This window comes from Mus musculus, chromosome 7 (genome assembly GCF_000001635.26).
Source record: "Mus musculus strain C57BL/6J chromosome 7, GRCm38.p6 C57BL/6J".
NCBI lineage: Eukaryota > Metazoa > Chordata > Mammalia > Rodentia > Muridae > Mus > Mus musculus.
The window spans coordinates 125617833-125631374 of record NC_000073.6 but is presented as its reverse complement, the minus strand read 5'-3'; the positions used below and the strand labels follow the sequence as shown (position 1 = coordinate 125631374).

At 51.5% G+C, this 13542-nt stretch overlaps 1 protein-coding gene across 3 annotated transcripts in view; it reads right to left on the bottom strand.

Moving 5' to 3' along the window:
* Positions 1-13542, bottom strand: part of Il21r (interleukin 21 receptor) — a 31146-nt gene that overhangs the window by 3023 nt on the left and 14581 nt on the right. The window contains exons 2-8 of one of the 3 annotated variants that reach the window (XM_006508097.4): positions 8445-8507; positions 6008-6110; positions 4293-4544; positions 3177-3331; positions 2332-2509; positions 1541-1637; positions 586-670 (exon numbers count right to left, since the gene is read on the bottom strand). In XM_006508097.4, the coding sequence (XP_006508160.1) occupies positions 586-670; positions 1541-1637; positions 2332-2509; positions 3177-3331; positions 4293-4544; positions 6008-6110; positions 8445-8450 (876 nt within the window). In that variant the 5' untranslated portion in view covers positions 8451-8507. Of the gene's footprint in view, positions 1-585; positions 671-1540; positions 1638-2331; positions 2510-3176; positions 3332-4292; positions 4545-6007; positions 6133-8444; positions 8508-13542 lie in introns of those variants that run through there. The other 2 variants (NM_021887.2, XM_006508098.4) reach the window with 2 other exon arrangements.

Sequence of the window (13542 nt, the reverse complement as noted above, 5' to 3'; positions counted from 1 at the left end):
GGCCACTCTAGAGACTAGATCTCCTCCTAGAGACCCAGGGTTGCTGGGAACCCACAGCAGGATCGACTGTAGGTCAGGCTGCAGGCCAGGCGCACAGCAGGTGTTCCTTGGGTGCTCTACAGTGCTAACCTCCATGGTGTGCTACAGGTTCCCTATCCTGACACCACATGCTCTCTTCAGTGCCTTCTGCCAATGTTGGGTTTGCGCATCAGGGCTGGCAGACACTTTGAAATGAATGACAGTAGTGGCAGCTGTACTTGGGATGTATTGTGGGGTAGGACAAGTCCTTCCCAGGTAAGACTTGCTTCCCACCACAGAACAAGGCCACCCTAGGAAACCCTAGGCACCCAGCTCATGCCCCCAGAGCCACCTGGTTTGCCCACCTTAACTCTAAGTTGGAAATACATCATGATGTTTAAGTCTAAGAGCAACCCCACACCTTGCAGAATAGGGAAACTGAGGGCTAGTTCTAGGTAGGATGGACCAGAGTGCTCTGGGCTCAGAGTGGTCTTGGGGTTAGGGTGAGGGTTGGTAGGGTTTTCCCAAAGGGCAAACGACCCAGAGGGTGTATCCAAAGTAGCTCACCTTGAAGTTCCCGCTGTGCTCCCTGTACAGGGGCTGGAAGAAACTCTCAGGGGTGGGCACTGGTGCCCATATCTTTTTCCATAGCCTGCAAAGAAAAGGAGTGGGCAAAGCCCCTGTGGCAGCAAGTAGGAGGTCTGGCCCCTCTCCTGCAGAAGCAACAATTTCTACTGCCAGGCTCCTTCCTGCCACCCATCAGTTAAACGGAAGCCACAGTCACCCTCACCCCCAAGCTTCCTGCAGATGTTCAAGTTCCTGCCTCTGTCATCTGCTGTGGCCTGGGCACACGCTGCCCTCTGGGGCCTCGACTTCCTCCTCATCCACCATGATGGGTTGGGACTGAGAGAAGCCCAGGCTGTCACCATCAGCTGTCACTGCTGCCCTGATACCCCCCTTATAGAGTCTCTGTGCCCGTCTGAGCACCTCATTGGAGGGGAAGACAATCAGCAGGGTGTGCAGAGGCTCACTCTGTCATTTATCAAAGGGCTCTGCCCACAGTAGCCTGGCCCGGCCCTCTCAATGGCACGCAGAGCGGCGGGCCTGTATGTAAAAGCAGATCGCAGCAGCCTACCTTCCAGCTGAACAGAGGGCTGGGGAGGGGATGCGTGACTATCCCCTCAGCCTCAAAGTTCATTTGCTGGACAAAGTCACAACTGAAGTCTCCACAAAGAACAAAGTTTCTACCCCATACCCTCGCCACTTCATGATTGTGTGACTTTGGGCAAGTGGCTTGACTGTTCTGTGCTTTAGTTTTCTCCATTTGGAGTGTGCCAAGTTTACAGGGTAGCCATGGACCTGGGGTGGAAGTTCTGCACAGTGTCTAGCTAGCACATGGAACACACACACTATTCATTAGCATCAGTGCTCTCACCACGTCCCCTGGCCAAAGTAGGTCTAGGTTGGAGATACTGTGACCCAGGCTGACCCCTTCTCTGCCTCCCTGAGCCCCTGGCCTCACCTCCAAGGCAGGTGGATCTTCAGACCCATGAAAACCAGGACAATGATCAAGACAGCCAGGAGCAGCAGCATGTGAGGGTCCCAGCCTGCCTCGGGCTCTGCACAGAGAGCAAACCGTGGGTCCAACAGAAAAGTCTCCCAGAAAACATGGGTGGGTGTGCTGGGGATGGTGGGGTGGGGCAGGGGGGGCTGGAAGGAAGCTGGGTTCTGATCCCTCCCTTTGGAGTTTGGGTATGAAATGACCCTTCCCCCAAAGGCTTCTGGTCCTAGCCTGGTATGTTACTGGAAGGTAGTGGGACATTTAGAAGTCAGGGTCTAGTTGGAGGAGGTTAGGCCATTAGAGACACACTGAAGGGGTATTGGCATCCCAGCCCTTGCACCTTCTTTATGTCCTGACCACCATGATGTAAGCCCCCCAACAATGCAACAGGGCTTTGCAATCATGAGCCAAACCTTCTGAAACCATAAGCTAAAATAACCCTTTACTCTATTAAATTGATTAAATCAGGTATTTCATTCTTATTCCAGTTAAGTGTGACCTTGACTGGAATTCCATCTCTCCAAGCCTTAGTTTCCTCTTCTATAAAATGTGGCAATGGCTTTCCCTTCAGAGTTAGGAGTCAAATGCACCATTAGAAGAAGCAACCCCCTCACAATGATGAGTGGTTGCAACTGGGGATGTATAACTGAGCACAGACCTCCCAGCCATGCTGAGAATCTCAGGGCTTGTGAAGCAGCAGCAGGACCAGCTTTAGTACCAGGAGTGGGGTGTCCTACCAGCATCACACTTACCCCCAGCCTGGGTCTGAAAGATGACGGGGTCACTCCACTCACTCCAGGTCCCCCTGAATGAAGTGCCTGGCTGAGGCGCTGCCCGCACCTGCAGCTGGTAGCTAGAATCTTTGTGGAACTCTTCAGGGAGAAGAGAGACGTTTCTTGAGTCCACTGAGATCAGCTTGGTCACCGGCCTCTGCCAGGACAGAAGAACCAGGACACTCTGTAGTCACTCAGGTCATCAGTAGAGCACAGAGTCCTTCCACTGGGGTCACACCACGCAGGCCCCCACAGGGAGCGCACATCCCTGACTAGAGCTCCCTCTCTGTGGCAGTAGCCTGACCACCAACCATCAATGTCTTGGGAGCAACCATGGACACCTCTATATGTCCTTAACTAGAAACTTCACAGACAGTGAGCCCCTGAACTCCCTGTCTCAAATGACATAGGACATTAACAGTAGACCTTTTGGGAAGTCCCTAGTTACAGCCATCTTGCCAATGGATGGCTATAAATGTCTCCTTGGGAACATTCTAGATGATGTCCTTTATGGAAATCTTCAACCAGGACCATTCTCGCTCTGTCTAAACAGTGGGCCATCCTGGAAACTTCCAGCTGTGCACTCTCAAGTAGCCTTCACATTCCAAGTAAGTGGGATGTTCCCAAACTCGCCCCACTGTAACTGAGGTGGACTGTAAGGAAGTAGTCCAGGTGGAGATGTTCTGAGGGGTTCTTCGACCCAGGGAGAAGGAAGGAGAGGGTTGCATGCAGGGAGGGAATGCTAAGCCCTGTTCCTTGTGCCACTACACTGGGACCTGCCTGGATACCCCTGTAGCTCCCACCCCAAAGCCCAGCCACCTCACCACAGCATAGGGGTCTCTGAGGTTCCGATACTGCAGCTCATATTGTAGCTTGCCCCTCAGCACGTAGTTGGAGGGTTCGTCATAAGCTGAGTCCCAGGAGATATCATAGCGTCCTGAGAAGGCCACAGTCACGTTCAAGGGGGGAGCTGGTTTGACTTGGAGGAAGACCCAGAAAGATGGAACAGGGTAAGACTCTGCAGGCAGCAGAGTCCCTCCCTCCCGACAGTGTCTAAAGGCCGCTGGCTGACTTGGAACAAAGCACTCCCTGGCCACAGCCCCTGCTCGTTTGGACTAGATCTCATCACTGCAGGCAGGTGACTGAAACAGAGACCTAGGACTGGGGATAGTGGAGAAGGACTCCCAGGCTTAAAGGCAGAGTCAGGACTCAGGCTCAGCCCAGCCCAGCTGGGGACAAGCATACAGACCAAGATCCTCTGTCCTTTCTTAGTGGAAAGAGAAAAACAAACCCTCAAAAGCTGGGACTCCAGATGGCTGATGGGAGTTTCTTAGAGTTTAATATTAGTGCCTAATGCAGAAACGTCCTAAGCAAGGCACCTACTGGATTCTGTTGCTTTCGATTTCTCTCCTAAAGAAGGGGCCCCATACCACACAGAGATGCATACATATAAACATATAATACTCATACATGTATATGTATCTATAGATACACATGCTGCCATGCGCCAAAGCCACTGCCTGCCCCAGATCCCTCCTTTGCCCAGCCTGGGCTCCGTGACAGCTATAGCCAGGTCCATCCTGGGGCCTTCCTAACTTTAGGCCCCTCTCATCTAGCTGCAAGGATTTCATGTTAGCTGACTGATGCTCATACTAGGAGCAAAATCCTAGGGGTCATGTTTAAAGGGTCTTTACAAGGTAAACCTTGTTCAGGGTCAGGCAGAGATGGAGGGCTGAGTGGAGTCCTTGCCCTACACCTTTCCAAGCCTCTAAGGCTCTCCATGGCCATTTAGCCCAAATCTCGTATCAAAACATCACACCTGAGCTGTGCATCTCAAAAGGACACACCAAAGAGAGTAGATTTTGGCCGAGTGAGAAGAGCTTGCTCTGAGGTCAGAGAAAGGTCCTAGGTCCTCTCTGCTTCGGGCTCATGGTACTTACTGCTCTCAGCCAGGACAAAGCTGCCACACTCTTGGGAGTTGTTGCCAGACTGGTCCGTCACATTGACAATGAAAACTTCATCGGACAGGAATTGAGACAAGCGCATATGGCACGTGTACCATATATGTGTGGTGTTGTGGCCAGACCTGTGTAGGCTGCAGAAGGTCTCTTGGTCCTGAAGTTCCTCATATTCATCTTGCCTTTGGGGACAGAGTAGACAGTCATGGGGCTGGGGACAGTGGAGCTCAGTGCCTGGGGCAGGACAGTAAAGCAAAGCTTGAACTGAGAAGGGCTGGAGGTAGGGCTCAGGGTCATGGTCCAAGCAGCCCCTCTCACAGGGACAGTCCCCTCCCTACGGCACCCAGCATGCTCTGAGTCCAGCCAGACACAGCTTGCGTACTTCAGAGGACCAGACACTCACTATCTTGCCCAGGGCAGCAGCTCTCAGCTTTGGGACTGCTGAGCTATAGGAAACCCCGGGCTGGCTTTCGCTCCTTCCCACCCTCCACCACGGCACAGCCACAGCTCTGTGCTTAGAGGGGAGTAAGGCTTAGTAGTTCTCTGCTCTGAGAGATCTTCCAGGGACATTGGTCAGATGGGACAGTGAGGAATGCTTTGGCTCTTTAAGTCTCACTGGGCAAAAAAGGATGGGTTTTAGAGTACATATAGAAGTCCTCGGAGGTATATTTTCTTCCTTCCTGAACGTGACCACCCACCCTCCAGGACCAATCTGCCACTTTACTTAGTTCTTCACTGAATTTCTTGTAATTCAAACCTTGCTGAACAATCTCCTCCAAGCGAGCCTCCAGCCTCAAGCCCTGTAACGGCTGTCTGAAGGTATTGCTCCCTCCTCCGCTATCTCTGAACTCCAACACTCTCAGTGTAGCAGCCAGAGGGGCCTTCAAAGCTCCCTGACCCCAGCTGCCCTTCTCCATGCAGCCCAGACGGCTGCTGCACAACCACCACCATCTGTGTCTTCTATTTCCCCTCACTCTGGCTCACTCTGCTCAGGTCACAGTCAGGTGGCACTGGAAGCAAGAGCTGACACTCGTGGCGTTTGCTCACCCGTGACCTTTGCACGTGCTGTGCCTGCTGGCATGAATGCCCTGGCCAACCCAGCTGAGCATCCCTGACTCCCCCACCCTGCAGTATCGAGTCTTGTTTTGATCCTCAGCCCCTACAGCACATCTGGCAAAAACCTTGTTTAAAGTGGGTGAACGCCTGAAGGACAAGTGGTGTGTATCCTAAAACATCGTGTGGGATTGTGAGTACACTGGCTATGAGAATCTGGGCCAGTGGCTAAACCTCACTGAAATTCAGTATCCTCGACTGGAACATGGTAGCAATAATTTAAAAATTATTCATGGTGAGGACACAGTGCCTACTCAGTGCTTAGAAGGTCACTGGGAACTGTCCATCCCAGGGCTACCAACCCAGGAAGGTCTATGAGGGAAAGCAAGTCAGACTACAGCCTCCCATTTGTGTGATCCAAGTGAGTCCTGTGAGCTTGGTCATCTGTAAGGTGGGGACCTGGCTCCCAGCTCATAATCCCAGTGATTGACATTGCTGGTGGAAGGGGCGGGCCCTTGCTTGTAGCTAAGCTTCCCACAGAGCATGCCACAGGTTAGCTCAGCCCTGGGCTCAGTAGGCAGCCCCTCCACATCCTGTCATCTTCTCTGAGCAGCTCCTCAGGGCCTGGAGGCGTGGCTACTCACCAGGTGAGACTGAGTATGCTGGGGTTGGGGCTCCGTGTCTCCAGGACACAGGTGATGGTCCAGAGGTAGTCAGTGTAGCAAGTGAGGTCCAGGCAGCTCCAAGCTGGCGGGATAACAGAGAGGCCCTTGTGGGTGAGACACAGGGGAAAGGCCTTGGCAGGTTGTGTGAGGCTGAGGACAAGCTTGGGCAGAGTCACAGGCTGGGATGAAAGCCTGGGACACGGGGACTCTTGTCATCTAGAAGTTTTTGTGTGAGTCCCAACATTTCAAGAGTAGTCATGGTGATGAGGCTCTTTTAATGTGAAACTGGGCTCGATATTTGGTTCTAAGACCACTGTCCCTCATAGGGTAAAACACTTTGAATCCACTATAGGCAGAGAACAAATAAATCCCCCAGGTCAGGGCAAGTGGCACAGGGACATGAGCTTGTAGCCTCTTCCAGGAGGGGAGGGGTTAGGGAAGCCGGTGAAAGAGTGGAGAAGACTTCAGAGTTTGTAGAAAAGTTAACTGTGTCGCTGCTGATGACAGCATGGCTACCAGGTTGAATGCTGCAGCAGGCACTAGGCTGGAAGAGCCACCTCTCCCCCTCCCTCTCTCCCACCCTTTCCCCCTCCCCCTCCCCCACCCTCTCCCTCTCCCCCACCTTCTCCTCTATCTTCTCCCTCCCCCTCTCCCCCTCCCTCTCCCCCTCCCTCCCTCTTTCCCACCCTCTCTCCCTCTTGCTCCCCTAACCTCTCCTCCACCCTCTCCCCCACCACCCCAGCCATTTGTTTCCTTTGCAAATGACAGTAGAGCAGGCATGGGACACATCTGCCTTCCCAAGCATTTGGGGAACAGAGGCAGGTGGATTCCCAATTTAAGACCAGCCTGGGCTACACAGCCAGATCCTGTCTTAAAGGGAAAGGAAAAGTATCTGACTATGAAATAAAAATAACATAGAATTGACATAGCAGCAAGCTGAGGCAGGAGGATTACAACTACAGACCAAAACCTTGTCTCCAAAGCTCAAAAATGAATGAATAAATGAATGAACTAATAGCAGCACAACAGGTACCTGGGGCCCTGGTAAAATTAGAATGTGTGTGCCCCATCAAATGCTCAGGCCACTGAGCATGTGAGGAGGCGGGGCCTCCACAGCAATAGAGTCCCCAGACCAAGCTCCTAAGGGGGCCTAGTGGTGTTACAAGTGGCTGGAGGGACCAGACTTCTGTCTGCCCAGATCCTGTCTCCCATCAAGAAAACAAGAGGGTCAGCACCACACCGGAACTAGATGCTGGACTTTTCCAGGCATAGAGTGTCTGAGCACCCAGGCTGCGAAAGATAGACATTTGACCCTGTGTGTAGGCTCCTGCACATGCATGCACACATGCAAGTTGCAGACAGGGGTCTTTCTCAGTCTTTCTCAACCTTGTTTGTTGAGATAGGCTCTCTCGCCCAGCCTGCAACTCACTGATTTAGCTGAGCAGCCTGACCAGCATGCCCCTGGGATCTGCTTCCACCACCCCCCCCACACCCCATGCAAGTATGCTCAGCTGCACTAGGTCCCTTCCATGGGTCCTGATGCTGGAATGACAAGCACATCACCAAAGCCATCATCCTATCCAAGCTCCTTATATTTTGTCTTAGTGCCATGAGACAAAGGCAGACCTAAGAGTCAGGCAGCCACCCACAGGGTGGCCGCAGGGTCTGTGTTCTCCCTGAACCTCTGTCTTTCCACTGATGGCAACACAGCCAGGCTCCACAGGAAGAGCAGGAGATGACATTCTAGTCTTTGTGACAAGTGCCTGATACCCAGCCCCCCAACCTCCTCTCCCTGACTCAGGAATGACAGGGGTTTCCAGAGCAGGCAGGGTGTCGCAAACAGAAAGGGAAATCAAGAGTCACGCCTGTTTCCTAAGGGAACTAAAGTACTGGATATTTCGGTAAAACCCAGAGCAAATGGTGCTGATCCTGCAGGGAGTCAAGTTCCCCTCGCCCTGGGCAGTCTAAACAGCCTCTCATCTCCTAGCTCTTGAGGAAGAGCACTTCTGGACTCTTGGCTTTGGGGAGAGTGCCCTAAACAGGACTCTTGGCCTGCAGTTCTGACGCCTTTCCTCAGGGACTGCCAACAGAATTCTGGCTTCTCTATCTCCACCTCCCTTCTCCTCCAGCCTACTGAGGGTTCATGACCTGAGTAAGAGTCTTGCACAAAGAGGAATGGAGGTTAGACCAAGGGTATGACTTCCTTCCCATGATGGTGGAGAGCTTTTCTGTTTACTGGAGCTCTTTGGAAATGAGGCATTCAGTTTTAGGGTCAAATAGACAGAGGCTGTGGATTGTGGGTTGTTGGCCAGCAGCCATGACATGACCAGGAGCCTACAACATCATGTGGGCCCAGCTGAGCTTTGTGGGAGGAGATGGCCTCCATCCATCCTGCAGTCATGGTACTGAGGCTTACCTCCATGGAGAATCAGCAGGAGTAAGGCAGCCACTGGGCCCCGGGGCATGCTGTGTCCCAGACCTGCAAGAAAAGTATGTGGTATATGTGGTGAACCAGCTGGGGTCATGCACTGAGTGGCTTCCCCACCCAGGGTCAGTCCCTGCCACATCAAAAGAGCTGGTCCGAAGCTCATAAAGAAGACCCCTGTTGAGTACCAAAGATGAGGTTAGCCCATGGGGGACCTAGGAGGTATTCTTATTAGAACAGGAAGCCCGGGGTAGCCCACAGTGGCACACTAGGAAAGCCAGGGCACCACACAAAGTTGCTGAGAGCCCCTGACTGGCTGAGATAGACAGGGCCCCTGTAGAATCAAGGGGGTAATGATGCTGTGGGCAGAAGGGTAACCATAGGTGGACAACACCAGGCTCCTCCTGCCCTTTGCCTATAGAAGTGCTAGCTCAGGGAGACCACCTGCTCAGGAGTCTCGTGCAGTCCAGCTCTTCTACTGTGGAGCAAGGACCAGGGCCTTGAAGGAAGGTAGCCTACGCATGGGTCAGGTCAGACACTATCCCAGACCTCACCATAAGACTACATTTCATCCGGGCTTCCCCCAAATCCAGCAGCATTGAGTAGCCTACCAGACCATCATCAAAGAAGCAGTGTAAATGACCAAGGTTCAGAAGGCCAGCTGTGTGGCCCCAGGCCAGTCTCTTGCTATCTCTGGGCCTCATAAAATGAAGCAATGAAGGCCTGTCTAGAGCTTTGTGTAGAGAAAGCTGGGCATAGGCTCTGACACACAGCATGTGCGGGGCTGACTGAGCTAGAACAGAGTCCAGAAAGTTCTGGAACAGAACAACCAGGAACGCTGTGCCCAAGGGGCTTCCAAAATGCTTCACTTTCAAAATTACTTATTTACTGTTTTTCTATAAATGCTTAATTTTATTCCAACCCCATTCTAAAAATTCACACTCGTGGTGTACACTTTTTCCACAGGGGTGTATTTTCTTCCTTTCCACCCCTGTCTTCTTGAGACAGAGTCTTAACTATGTAACCAAGACTGATCATGACCTTCTGAACTTCCTGCTTCAGCCTTATAACTATTGTAATTATAGTCGTTACTATAACATCAGAATTAGAATAAAAAAATTATGGAAAATGTCAGTTAACCTGCTTTGAGTAACCCTGATCTTGGGTGGCCCCCACCTTCACAAGCCCTGTGGTATGGTTTGTGTCACACACACCCCCCCAAAAAAAACTTTGTGTGTTAGAAACCTAACACCCAGACCATACTTTAATAGAATGGAGGGAATCGGGATTAGCTGAGGTCATGAAGGCAGAGCCCGTGATGGCATTAGTGAGTTTTGAATACATCATGGCAGGAATGGAACTCGGTATTCCAGTATTTGCCTAAACATATATGAGTCCCTGGTTTCTGCCCCCAGCATTGGAAAAGAAAGGCAAGCAGGGAGGACATGGGAGGAAAGGAAGAGAGATCCAAACTGGCGCATCAGCTGTGCCTCCTTGTACAGCTCCCTACCAGGCTGTGATAGTGGCCATGGCCCTGGCTCCCCAGATGCTAGACCCTCAGCTGAATAAACATCCTTCTCACTTGCCAGGGTCCGGTGCTTTGGTGCAGCACCAGACTGAGCAAAGCCCCCTCCCCCACCCCTGATATGACACTCTGAAGAGGTGAGCTCTGACCATAGGAGGCTTGCTCCAAGCCTGCTCCTCTCTAAGGTGTCACACCTGCGACAGACATCCCAGCAGAGCAGAACTCTGTGTCGAACCTCAGCCAGAGGGAAAGTGGATACCCTTCCGTCCTTTGTCAGGAGCCTCCGCTCTTCCACTCCACACCACAGCTCTACACAAGCCACAGACAGACATCAGCTGCTCTGTCTGCCTGAATTGGCAGCCCTCCTCACGGTGGGCTCTCTCAGCTGCAGCCCCTCTGCATGGTCCACAGACAAGGCACAGAACCAGGCCCAGCAAGACACAAGCTCAGGGAAGCAAGTGGCAGACAGCCTGGCCTCATCTGTAGATTCCTGATATTGATGCTTTTCTGGGCGCCTATCAGAAACCTGCAGACACCTTTGGTTGTCTCTTAGAGTTGTACCTTGGCTCATGATTTCAGGGGTTCAGCCTGTCCCAACAGGAAGGTGTGGTAGAGTGGTGATACAGGTGCTTGGCAGAGGCCATTCCCATCGTGATGGCCCACCAAGCAGGGAGCAAGGCAGGAAACAGGGTGGGTATCACCCTCAAAGGCCCGCCCCCAGAGACCTACTTCCTTCATCCAGGCTCCGTCCCCAATCGTAGGAACAAGCATTTAAACACATGAGCCTATAGGAGACACTTCAGATTCGAGCCACAACAGCAGGGCTACATTAAGAACATGAATTAGGTTATATCTGATGCCCACATGTAAACCTTTCATTTACATGAGCCCAAAGACCCCTATCCCCCCTATACTGTGTTAGTTATATTTCTGTGTGCTTTTTCCTGGCATAGCAAAGAGGAGGAGGGACCCAGTATTCAGCTGACCTCTGATCTTTTTGTGGATGACCAGGGCCTCAGTTGCCATCTTTGACATGAATACATTCTACCCCTGAACCTCAGAGCTGAGAGCAGCCAGTGGCAGGACGGGTATCCGGTGTAAGCCACACCCACTCCTGCTGTTCTCCTTTTTTTTCTGGTGCTGTGATAAACACCAGGACCATAAGCAACTCGTAGAGAAAGGGTGTATTTCAGTTGACAACTCTCGGGTCACACTCCACCACTGAACACAGTTAGGGCAGGAACTTGGAGGCAGAAGCTGATGCAGAGGCCATGGAGGGATGCTGCTTACTGGCTTGCTCCTCCATGGCTTGCCCAGCCTTCTTTCTTTTATAACCCAGGACCACCTGCCCAGGGGTGACACTACCCATGGTGGGTTGCGCCCTCCCACATCAAACATTAATCAATAAAATGTCCTACAGGCTGCCTACAGTCAATCTGACAGAGGCGTTCTATACATTAAGGTTTTTCTCTTTCCAAATGACTCTAGCTTGGGTCAAGTTGACACAAACCTAAGCAGCACAGTCACTCTATCCCGAACACCACAGTCCCAGTGCCTTGCTGCCTCCGTGCACGCTGAGTCCTCTCCCTGAATCACAGCCCTCGCTATCCTAACATGCCAGCTCTGTGGTCCATCTACTCTAGCTGGCTGGGCTAGAACGTTCTAGAACCGCCACCATTCACTTACCACCTTCAGGGTTTACATGGCGCTATTCTACTTACTATCTTTAACTTGCTGACCATCGTTTTACTCTAACAAGCTTGTGTCAAAAGATAATACTGCGTTATTAGCATCGACAGCTAACAGGACGAAACAGAGAGGCAGTGGGCAGCATGCTGGGTAAGCACACTATGGAGCTGGCACAGCCTCAGTTCAGATCCAGGCTGTGTGATTTCAGGCAGATGGCTTAACTGTTCTGAGTCCCAGACCTTCACCTGTAAGTACCGATGATCAAGGTACCATTCTGTCAGAGCCCTTGGGAAATTAACTTGGTGCTTATAAACACCTGCAACAGTCATAGGCACAGGGTATATGTTACATGTTCCTGTTTTAATTACACTGTGTGTGTGTGTGTGTGTGTGTGTGTGTGTGTGCCACAGCTCACATAAGGAGGTCAGATGACAACCTGCAAGAGTTGGTTCTCTCCTTCCATTGTGTGGATCCCAGATACTGAACTCAGGTCACCCAGCTAAGCACCTCTACCTACTGAACCATCTCATGGGCCCACATAAAAGTTTCTTAAGCAAATCACAAATCAGGTTTTTTGTTGTTTTTTGTTTTGTTTGTTTGTTTTGTTTTTTGCTGAAAAGCTAGCCCGCCACTGTGAGATATAACAGCTGACAGAAAACAAAACAAAACAAAACCCAGTCATGCCACCTTCTTGATACTCCAGGAGTTGGGGATCGGTCCTCTCTGTTTATCTTTAAAAGTGGGGGGCAGATGTATCAGAAGTGTTGAAGATGGGCTGCCCCCAAATGGAGATGCTGGCCCTCTGCACTGACAGCTTTTTCACACTCTTGCTCTGGGATCTGAGAACACACTTAAGGGCTGCTGCACCAAGGGAAGAACGACGTTGGTGCTGAAGGTGTCCCCATCACTCCCTCCCCATTCTCTTGGCACCCAAAGGGGTCTTCTGGTCATGCTGGTCTCTTTACCCTGACTTCCTCCTAGGATGCACATGAGGCTCATTAGAAAGGTAGGAGGTATTCCAAGAGTTTCTGCATCCTCTTTCCAGTGGGAAGCAGAGGGCCTGAAGTCTGCTACATCCCAGCTGTGTGTCCTTGGGCAAATTACCTAGCCTCTCTGATTCTGTGTTTTCCACTATCAGTGTGGGTCAAAGGCCTTTGCTGAAGTTGGTTGTGAGTGCTGAATGCATTATTGCATGGGGATGTATCAGAGTGTTTATCAGGCCCCAGGGCTGGGTTGGGATAAAGCAGACTAGTAGCTAACCGTATTTCAGTAACTCATAGGGAAGTGGAGAAGGTTAAAGGGAGCAAATGAAGGCCCCAGAGAATTCTAAGAGCTCTTAGGGAGCAAAGAAATACAAATAAAACCACAAGGGCTTACCACGGATGTTTTATCAGATTGGTCAGAGTCTGATACACAGAAATTGCTATTCACAGCCAGGGAGAGATGATGACCCAAGTGGTCTGGAAACAGTTGTGTGTGACCTAATGAACGAGGACAGCGACTTCCCTCAAAGCCAGCCATGCCATGCCCACACTCACCAGCATACGAGAAGCTTACAATCAGCTGTCTCAGCAGATGCTTCTATTTAGAAGGAAATGAAAAAGCTATCCAGAAAGCATCAGCTTCATTCAAAGGTGCCACGTCTTCATTCACAGCGCCTAGAGTGCTGTTAATGTAATAGGGAGCTACGTACAGAGCCTGTGACCAACAAGGTGAGCCCGGGGCAACAGCACAAAGTAGGAGGTGGCGTGAAGGGAGTCAGTTAAGGGAATTATGTCTCAGGAAGTCCCTTGCCCTGTCCCCTTCCTGCATCCTCTGTCCGTCCCTTTTCTCTGCTTCCTGGCCACCATGCCAGAACTACTCTGTTCTTTGGGA